Source organism: Impatiens glandulifera, chromosome 5 (assembly GCF_907164915.1).
Source record: "Impatiens glandulifera chromosome 5, dImpGla2.1, whole genome shotgun sequence".
Classification (NCBI taxonomy): domain Eukaryota; kingdom Viridiplantae; phylum Streptophyta; class Magnoliopsida; order Ericales; family Balsaminaceae; genus Impatiens; species Impatiens glandulifera.
The window spans coordinates 29551372-29562623 of record NC_061866.1 but is presented as its reverse complement, the minus strand read 5'-3'; the positions used below and the strand labels follow the sequence as shown (position 1 = coordinate 29562623).

The 11252-nt window shown below is 33.9% G+C and overlaps 1 protein-coding gene across 1 annotated transcript; it reads left to right on the top strand.

Annotated features, from left to right (window-relative positions):
* On the top strand, window positions 1–10427 carry LOC124938130 (protein EMBRYO SAC DEVELOPMENT ARREST 30-like). The gene is made up of 11 exons (XM_047478506.1): window positions 1–206; window positions 1002–1244; window positions 1358–1442; window positions 1635–1705; window positions 1785–1873; window positions 1966–2209; window positions 3157–3269; window positions 6027–6117; window positions 6572–6700; window positions 8113–8663; window positions 9694–10427. The coding sequence occupies exons 2-11, from the start codon at window positions 1074–1076 to the stop codon at window positions 10100–10102; spliced, it is 1953 nt and encodes a 650-aa protein (XP_047334462.1). The 5' UTR covers window positions 1–206; window positions 1002–1073; the 3' UTR covers window positions 10103–10427.
* Window positions 10428–11252: the final 825 nt, after the last annotated feature.

Genomic DNA, 11252 nt, shown 5'->3' with positions numbered 1-11252 from the left:
TAGATAGCTAAAGGGGGAAGAAAAATGACCGTCTCATGAGAAGCAAAAGCCAGAGCATAGCAGATCTACACTTGTGTCAACTACTTAACATAGCTTCTTCTGATAATTTTATCCAATTCATCGCTTCTCCACATCGCCGGAGCTGTGGAAAGTGTTAAAGTTGCCCCCTTCGCTTCAGCTTCTTCTTCTTCGTTTTGATTTCCAAGGTTCAATTCTGTCCACACCTCTCGTTCTCTAGATTTACTCAATATATGGATGCGTGCAAAATGGTCTTTCCGTCTACTGTTCAATTACCCTCTTGCCATTCATATTTGTATTTCCCCCATCAGTTCAATTTCTGTTCTTGTAGGGTTTAGTAGGAGAAATTAGGCTAATTGATGAAGTAACACATGTAGCTGAAGTCGTCAAAGCTAGTGAATGTTTTGAAATATTGCAATTTATACTGCCAATCAAGTTCTTATTGTTATACAATTGGGATGGAATGGATGTATTATACTGTTTTTTTTTTTACTTTAAGCATCCATGACCTAATTTCTTATTCATCAGGAAAACAAACTTGATAAGGATTGTAACAATTTGATAAAAAAACCCTCAGTGGAATAGTTAACATATCTTTGTTTTGCTTGGGACTAGAGCTTGCTAGATCTTAGAGGTGAAGTGGATTACACATAAGACCAGTCTAAACTACTCTAAATAGAAGCAAGTTCGATAAATAAAATCACCAAAAGATAAACATAACGAAAGGCCTCCTTTACTGTGCTGCTTCAATTTCTCAGTCTTGCTTTCTCATCTTAAGATAATCTGCAATTTGATGTTCATTTTATGGAAATTCTGATTAAGAGAATGGTTTAATTTTGTATGATGTAAAATTTAACGGCATTACCAATTTATGAAAGAATTGTGGAATAATATATCAAATTATTATGTGACAACTCTATGATTTCTTACTTGAGCTAGTTTCTGCTGAAACTCTAAGTACATACTAAATTATCTTGTTTCAGCTGCTAGAACTTTGTTGTCATTGCTGGGTGATAATGCAAGCTACTCACTGGAATGCCTTGGTGTGAATCAAGATGATTTTCAAATCGAAAATAAAATGGGCTGCCCTTGGAGGATTGATCTTGTCTTTTATATCTTTGCTTGTTCACTTGCTTCTTGCCAAATACTCAAGTGCCGATCTAGTACAGTACAGTGCATTTGTGGGTTTTACAGAAGATATAAATCTGAATATACAGGGTAGGCAGGTAATAGTTGACCTAGCTTGCTATAGTTTTTTTCTTTCATGATACATTTTAATTTGGATAATGATCGCAAATGCTGATGCGTCACTTTTGTTTTTGCATTTAATTCACATTAGGGCTCTGGCTACAGTAAGTTGTGGAAAAATGTGAGATCTTTGGATACGTTGCAACCATATGCAAATCCTCGAAGTGAATATATAGGTAATGTGTTGGATCATACCTAATCTGAGTGTCATGCTAGCCATGGAAACATAAATCTTTTTTGAAGACCCTAAAGTGTTCAGTTTTACTTTTTATTTGACTTGTAAGTTATACAGGACTATAGTGATTTGACATGAACCTAAGCTCTATCAGATACCCTAAAGTTTTGACTTCATGCTTTGCATGTTTCAGTTCCAGCACAGAAGAATAATCGTTTCATTTATGCAAAAGTGTTTGGTGGATTTGAGAAAATAAGAACGGCGGTATGTTCTAGTTGTCAAGAAGAGTTTCTACATGTTATATTTTCCTGCTACAAGTTCTAACAAGATTTCTATTTGTTAGATATGTGATCTTGTTGCCATTTCCAGGCTTCTAAATGCCACCTTGGTCATTCCTGAAATTCAAGCAAGCACCCTGTCAAAAGGCATTAGGTTTTGCTCACTCTTCCAAGAAGAGACATTTCATTACTTGTGTATTTATTTTGCTTTCCTTACTAATCTTTCCTGCTGGATGTTGTGTGCAGCTCAAAATTCAAGGGCTTTTCATATCTCTACAATGAAGATCAGTTCATTGCTGGTCTGACTAATGATGTAAATATTGTTAGAACCCTTCCTCCCGAGTTTAATAATGCAAGGAAAAACAAAAAGTTTCCAATCTTTAAACCCAAGGGTTCAACTCCTCCAAGTTTTTATATTAACGAAGTTTTGCCAAAGTTGAAAGAAACAAAGGTTGTTGGATTTGTGATTAAAGATGGAAGCTGTCTGGAGGTAAATTATTTTCTCTGTTCATTTTTATTCTGTTTTAACAGCTTATGCAAAATGTGTTCTACCTGTGGTCATCTCTTTTGTATCTGTACATGCTGAAGGACTAGAGATATAATATGTCCATAGCCTCTGGCTTGAGATAAAACACATTGCTATACCATTATCGGTACTATAGAGTATTAACTGGTTAATCATTGCATTGTCTTTTGGTTGGGGGACATGTGTTTAGAAGTTTGAGATGATATCATATACATGCCTAAGATTTGAATAAAAATAAAATTTCTGAATCACTCTTAAAAATGTGTTATATCTGCTTTATTGTGAAATTTGTGTTTGGGATCATTATGTGCAGATGTCTGTTTCCATTGTATTGAAGAGTGCGTATACAACTCTATTAAGTATTTTCCTTCCCAAAAAGAAAAGAAAAAAGAATGCGTATACCTTGGTCCTAGTTCAAGCCTTCAAGGAGTCAAATTCTATGATGACATAGTTTAAGTCCTCTCTCTCAATTTACAGCTTATATATTAATGTGATACTTTTCCATGGTCTGGTGAATAATTTTGCCTAAGGTGGTATTATCTCATGGTCTTGTTGATTAATTTTGCCTAAGTTAGTATTCCCATGGTCTGAAGCATTTTTGGTTTTATATTTTGGTCCACAAAAGTGTTTATCTTCTAATATATTTATACTAAGAAATTTCACGTGGCTTGATGGTCATGTTGTTTTGTCACTTGTTCAAGATTTGGTATAGACTTTGTTCGTATTATTAGAAGTCACCATTGTGACAACACTTTTAGTATAAACTTTTACATTTGGAAAAACAAAAATATTTCAATTGCTTCACTTACCCGAACCAGAGAAAGGAAAAGAAGATATGTCCAAGCATTTCAATATGAAACCTCAACTCTGAAAAGTATTATTCTGACACTCGTCTCCTTTAATCCTTCAAGGCTATTCTTCCTCCTAGCATGGCTGAGTATCAGAGGCTTAGATGCCGGGTGGCATTTCATGCACTTCAATTTCGTCCAGAAATTTTAAGCCTTGGTCAACTGATCATTAAAAGGTATGACAGTCTGATTGTTTAAAGCTAAGTTTTTATAATATGATATCAACCATTATGAACGGTGATTAAGGTTTCATACTGCACTAAAATGTTTTGTAATAATCTATGTATTCTTATTTGTTCGTAATGGTTCTTCTATTGACTATTTCCTATGGATTGCTAATACCTTGAGGTCCTAAAACAAAATTTTAAGAGTCCTGCTAGTTGGGTAGTTGAGAATTGTAGTTTTTATCAAGACAATCAATTTGAGTAGAACAAATGTTATTGATTGTGTATTATTTCTCATAGATGCATTGTGATAGAGTAATCTTAATATATACAATTAAATGAGTAACATTGGAAACTCAAATAAAGGAACTACAACACGTTATCCCCTATACAAGTTATCTACAACACTCCCCTCAAGTTGGTCAGTACATGTTTTGCATCCCTAACTTGCCACTATCAAAGCTTGTTTGTAGAAGGGCCTTCGTGGACCATGTTCACAATTTGATGCCTTGATGGAAGGTATGATAGATCCATATTATCATTGACCACATTCTTAGTTAGGAAGTGGGGATAAAAAAAATGTGCTCTGTCCAGTCATGATAACTGTTTTTTAGCAATACTAATTGATGCTTGATTGTCAGCATTGGAGATTTATAGTGCTTTCTATGGTGGTGCCTAGTTCATTAAGTATTATGCGATTCCTTATTCCCTGACATATCCCAAGAGCAAGTAGTATTTTACTTGCCACTACTGATTGTTTTTTTACTTCACTATGTAATAAGGTTACCCATCATATAACTGTAGTATTGCAATGTTGAATCATTTGTCATTTGTATCTCCTGCCCAATCAACATCATTGTACACGAGTATTATCAGATTTTCAGAATAAGAGTCCTTTAATTGGTGCGCCCTAAAGATATTGTAGGATTCTGTGCACACCATTCATGCGTTCTTCAGTGGGATTAGGTTATGAATATACTTACCGATGTCGAGTTGTGTATGTGATAGTTAGAGAAGTCTGCCTACGTTGGTATGTCCCCCTCTTTATTGGTGCATGATCTTTTTCTGATTCAATTTTTTTGATTCATCCATTGGAATGTCCACTGGTTTACATTCAAGCATTCCAGTTTCATTTAGATTACCCATGGACCCTTGGTAGGCTGAAATAATCTTAAAATGCCCTAAATGGGCTGCACCTAGTGAGCTTTAGGCTAGGCCTTAGGGTTGCTGAATTCTTCTTGGCCATGAAATTGAGTGTCTTGACCAAATATGAGGACTTGGTCCTTTGTCGGACTTACTGGATTCTTCATCTGCCTTTGGCATTGGATGTGTGACATAGAGGGGCTTGGTGACTTGTTCAAAGTGATGATTTACAAAGTAGAAAATAAATGTATACAAAAAGGAGATCTTATAATTAAATCAAAAGTAGAGTTTCAATGTGAGCACAATTGGGAGTGGAGTTCCAAGGTGAGTAGCCTTGGAAGACCAAACACGTGACATAGAACCCAAAAGGAATTAATGCTTCACAATTCTTCAAAATCAAAGGTGGAAGTAACTCTCCATGATCTAAGACAGGAAGATTCTCCGTGACTCAATACTTCTTTATTTGAAATAGGCATTGACAGCAATTGGATTTCTTCAAATTCATAGCCTGGGAAAACGTGGAAGATGGATCCACCTCTAGGAAGGAAATTAAGCAAAATAGGGTCTTCAAGTTTTTGCTTGGCCTAAACAAAAAACTGAATGTGATGAAGGGAAGTGTTATGGAAACTAAATCCCTTCCAAATATCAAAGAGGTGCTCTATAAGGTTAAGAATGAAGAAATCAACAAGAGATGTTAGTTGAAAACGCCAAAACTATCATTAGCCATGGCGTCTCCAGATTTTTCTCAAGCATCTCAAGGTCCTAAGTATGAAAATCATACACATCCACACAACATATTGTGGTGTGAACACTCCCAGTTACATGGAATCCAAATGATTGGAAGCCATTGACAATGCTGTTGCTGAGGCATGAGGCTCCAACAAGGAACTACTGACCACTCTTCAACATATGTTTAACAAGGCATATGGTTCAGTTCAATCAGAAGCAGGCTTGATGGCCAAACATGGTAATACTTCATCGACAATATATTCTGGGAAAACTATCCCACTAATTTGGTGGTTGACTCAGGGGCATCAGATCAGTGGATTGGTAATCCTACTTCTACATTGTTGTACTAAGAATAAAAAGACCTTCTTTAGAATTGTTGATTGAACATTGTCTCTTGTCTTGGGATCAATAAGATTAACAGAGGATCTCGTTATTCACGGGGTTCAAAATTTGGTATGTAATTTTAGGAGTATCAGAAAGTCGTGAGAACACTATTATGAATCACCACTAGTTTTAACACAATTAAAATATATTAGTAAGCCTCTAAGTCTCGGTATCTTGGGAAACAAGGATCACAGTTAAAATTTTAACCTAATTGATGAAATTTTGATCTCAATTAACTTTGAAGGCAATTTATTATTTAATTGAAACCTCAGATCCTTTTTTGAATATTTTCCAAACTGTGAGGTCCTAATTGGTATTTCAGTCGGGCAACGTTGTATTAGTTTATATATCTGTTGCCAAGTGTAGTTGGAGTACCATATATTTTAGTGGAAATGGAGAGCTAAAATTTGTTTATGGAACAAGTTGTCTTTTGATTTCTTGTTCATGTACATATATTCTTTCTGTTTTCTTCTAGAGTATTATGGAATTTTACGTATTACCTCTCATTCACAGGTTAAGAGTTTCTGGCCAGCATTACCTTGCTTTTCATCCTGGTCTTGTGCGAGATACATTAGCTTACCATGGATGTGCTGAGATTTTTCAGGTCAGTGGTTGAGCAGTGACATATATCTGTACTCTGGTTGGTGGTAAATGAAAAAAGATATAGTGTTGCTGCATAGTTTTATAGTTATGCTACATTTATGTTTCAACATCCTGATTGTGGTGCAATGAAAAGTTAATTTATGACAATACTGGTGCATGTTTTCATGGCTCTATCCACTAGTTGAAGAATCGTCAAGTTGAGAATTCTCTATTTGTTTTTTCTTTCTATTGGGAACCTCCCTGTTTAACATTTTTGCTTGTGTATTCTGATCTAATGCTGTATTTATTATTTTTTGGTTGATCTTAAGCTATTGATTATACTTTTGTCTGAGTGAACGAACAGGCCAAAGGATACTCCTTGTATATTATTTAAGATGTCTAGTGCTTCCTATGATTATTGTACAATGAGATTTGTGTTAATTGTTTCTGGTGCTGCCATTGTTGATTTCTCGTAGGATGTTCACAGTGAACTTGTACAATACCGAAGGGCACAGATGATCAAGGGAAAAATACTTAAAGAAAAACTGAATATTGATTCACATGTTAGAAAGGCAAATGGATCATGTCCCCTCATGCCTGAAGAGGTATATCTAGTCATATTCTTGTTTATCTGTATGTTTATCCATTTCTTTTGGGATACAATACTTATTCACGATTTGAATTACCCATTTTAAACTACATCTCTAACATTTGGCAAGAGATTGCAATTTGTTTCCTATTTTGCAAATCTAAAAACCTTAGCTTCCTCAATTGCAGGTTAGAATAGTCTAATTTGAATGCAATATGACAGAAAACCTTTGCCAATCTCATCCCTAGAATCCACAAGATTTCTTTCTTACATTGGGCTGTTGTGGTATCAATTTTTTTTTTCATGTTGATCGTTATCCGGAAAATCTACATTTATTATGTTTGCCAAAAATGTCACATGATCTAAAAGATAATTTAATCATCATCCAAAAAATAATATCATCATGATCGACAAATGAAGCAAGAAAAACTTTATACCAAATAAAGGAAAAAATACTATAGTTTGGATCATGATCTATAAAATAATATGTATATTAAATGAAGCAACAAAAATCAAACTATGATCTCCAAAAAATAATTTGAACGTGATCCAGGAAAAATCATATACCAAACAAAAAACAAAATCACTTTCCAATTTTAATTTTGACAATTTTCTATGAGATTGTGACAAAACACTAGTTTCCAAATAGGCTGTTTTATGACATGTGAGGGCTGTCTTGATTTTTTTGCAGTTTGTTCTGCTAAGATATTTGACATGTGCAGTTGCAGAGGAACATGTACTCATGTTGTGTCTATTTGTCATAGGACAAAGTGAAGCTTTTTTTCTTTCCGGTCACTTCTCAGGCTAAGAAAACCATCATAGCAAGAAACTCATGGAGGTCCATTGAATAGGAAAAAGTGAAGCTCATGTTGGCTACCTACCTTAAATCATTTCAGGTCTAGGTTTCAGAAATCTCTGCCACAAATCCCTCATAAGGCTTCATTTGACCCTAGTCTTTAGTCTAATCTCATTGATTAACACTAATGCTGGGAAGGCATACTCCATGCTGGATGTTACTGAAGTAGAGTTATGATCCAAGTAGTTGGATTTAGACAATACTAGAACCCATTTATAAGTAAAATAATACTTCAAAGAATACGCTGTGTAAAGAAGTCTTACCCTAAATCTCTTAAATCTATCAGTAATTCCTCATCATAGACAATTCAATTAAATTCTGATTAATAGAAGTTGTTGAAGTATTTATCTCTAACTAGATGGAAGGTTGTACAAGATATAACTGAAAACACCTTGATTGAAGTTGGGGTAATGGCAGTGGATGTTGTGTTAGTCTCCTAGGAAAAAACACTAAATTCTCAAATATATATATATATATATATATATATACTTGAATGCGGGCACTGCATCTATATCTTTAATCTAATCTGATTTTGTAAATAATAATTGTTCTTTATTCTTTGAAATGTGTAGGTAGGTCTCCTCCTTCGGGCAATGGGTTATCCTCCTAATACCAGAATATACTTGGCAGGTTCCGAAATCTTTGGGGGCCAACGGGTTTTGATCCCTTTACGTGCTATGTTTACAAACTTAGTTGACCGAACGTCTTTATGCAGCAAACAAGAGCTGATGAATTTAGTTGGACCAGAAGTACAACTTCCCGAGCCACATTTTGAATTTTCTCCTTCGAAAAGTGAAAAGAAACTAAAAGAAGAATGGGACAAGGCTGGCCCACGTCCTCGACCTCTTCCTCCACCTCCGGAGAGACCCATTTATCAACATGAGAAGGAAGGTTGGTATGGTTGGGTTGCTGAAAAGGAGTCTGAACCTGATCCGACCCTTCTAGATTTAAGAATGGAAGCACATCGGTTGCTGTGGGCTGCAGTTGATTATATTGTTTCATTGGAAGCAGATGCTTTCTTTCCCGGTTTCAATAATGATGGCAGTGGGCCTGATTTTGCGAGCATGGTTATGGGACACCGTCTTTATGAGATGGCATCTGCCAGAACATATCGACCTGACAGGTAAATGCTAACTTTTGTTGGCCTTGTTTTGATTGGGGTTATTTAAATAACCTTGCTCGGATTAGGGTTATGAAAAAGTGGGTTATTTAGGTGAAAATACTTAAAGGTATTAATATATAATAAAAAAAGATTTAAAAATGAAAAGAGAGGGTTATTTTGGCTGATAATTTGATTGATAAGGAGATGATGAAAATATGGTTGGTTATTTGAGATTTTATTCAAATAACCCAATCAGAACATGGCCTTGCTGATACATTTTTCATCCTTCATCAATTCAGCAATCGATATGATGAAACAATGAACCTATTTGAAAACTTGTATTTTGTCACGAGTTGGTCATGATTTGTATTACTTTTTACAAATTGTTTTTTTTTTCTGGATCTGATCAGATTATTTTTTATCGATAAAACAAATTATTTACTAAATAATTGTGATTTTAACAAACATGAAAATGTAGATTTTTTCGAATCATAAGCAACTTGAAAATAATGGGATATACCAAATCAGCCTATTAATTGCCTTATGTTTTTGTAAAGGCCCCATATACCTTGCTATGCTTTTTATTTTCTCAAAAATAAAATCGAATAGTAAACCTCAAAGTCGATCCTTTTTACTGCCCTGCTCTCTCCTCCTACAGTCCAACTTCATTAAATAATAGAACACTCTACCTTTACTTAGTTCCTTCTTAGTCGCTTCCAATTTGTCTTCTGCTTGAGTTCTATCTACTTTATATTTGCTAGTTTACTAGATTGTTTATGTGATAATATTGAGCCTATTTAAAAAGTAGAAACTGGTATTTTGTCACATTCACGGTACCATTGAAATATCGCCAAAGTTAAAATTGAAAATAAATTTTCTCGTTGCATATGAAGTTTTGTAGATGATATTCTAGATTATAGTGTGAATTTTGTTGTCATTTTTAGTATATACATTATTTTATAGATCATGATTCATATTATAGTATAATGGAGTTGCATCTTGATATATGATCATCGTTGTATTCTGATATTGTATTGTTTATTGGGAAAAGGAAATATCTTGTGGAGCTTTTCAACAGTACCAAAGATAATCTTTATCATCCGAAGCGCAATTGGACTCTGTTAGTTCGAGCTCATCTGAACAAAAGCTTGGATGAGGAAGGCATTAAAAGGGAATTTCTTCTATCGAAATCAAATTCATTCCTTTCTCTCCCGATTCCTGAATGTTCTTGCACTATAGCAAAATCCAAGGAGTCTCCATTTGAAGGAATCGAGCAATGCCCCAAATGGATGGAAACTGATCTCATGAGTAAAATTCAGCATAGTAGATCAATGGAAGATAGTGATGTTGAAGAAGATAACACAGATGTAGAAACGCAACCAGAATCAGAGAATGATGATGATAAAACTGTAACAATTCCGTTTCTCGATCAAGATGGGGAGATGGATCCCGATGATTAAGAAACTATATCATAATATGTTTATCTTAATTCTCTTGGCGTTGATACAGAGCGAGCTATCGGAGAACAAATGGTTGCAGGAAGATTTTTGTCGTTTTTTTTGTATTTTTTTATGTGTTTTGTAGATTTGACCATATAGATAATTCTTTGAGTCTGAACAGGAGATTCGTTTATAAAAGAGAAGAAAGACTTGTCCATTGCCCACTGGCTCAGATTGATGAGGTTCTGTTTATAAATGTGTTTTTTTTTCTTCATTTCTCTTTAACAAAATATATACACATTTGCCCCATCACATGTATAACAAGTTTATTCAACTTTTCATTTTAGGATGCCAAAAGTTTATTTATATTATATATACCAGTGCAGATGTATGTTATAGTGATTTTTTGAAATTTAGTTAAAACGTTTACGATTAAATTCGATAAAGTTTTATTAGGTGAAAAGTTACCAAACAAAAATGTGATTGAAAAAAAATATTTTTTGACAAAGTTTTGAATTATGCTACAAAAATTTAGTGTTCTAAAACAATTGTAATTCTCATTTAACTATATGTATTATTTCAGTAATTTTTTAAAAATTTCACAAATAACCCAACATATTAGTTAATAATTTGTACTTTCTACAATTTCAACAGTGAATCTCATTTTTCATTAGTAAATTTTATATTTTAATTTTCTTCATCTAGATTAACAAACATATATTTATATATTATCAATTTCTATTCTCAAAATATTCTTCTCTTTTAACAATTTTTTCTAGTAAGATCCAATATTACAATCTTTCAAACTCCAACTTTAATTTTATTTGGTCAATTTTACAATTAAATTCAATACGTGAGCCATCGTATATAAGATAGTAAATAGTTTGCTCGAGTTAAAAAGAGCAAAATTAAAAATTACAATTCAAATTATAATTCTTAATTTCAATTCTAATTTCATGATTCAAACATATCAAATTGAATTTTGTTTTGATCTTTTACTTCCATTAATCACCCTAAGCCAAAATGGTTTGAGTCATAAAACGAAAGAGGGAATAATGGAATGCCAATGGCGTTTGGGCCTAGGTCTATACGGTGGAAATATCTCATTTTGCATATCATTTTTATGAAGGGAAGATTGAATGTGCTAATGTTTGGATCGTTGAACGAGTCT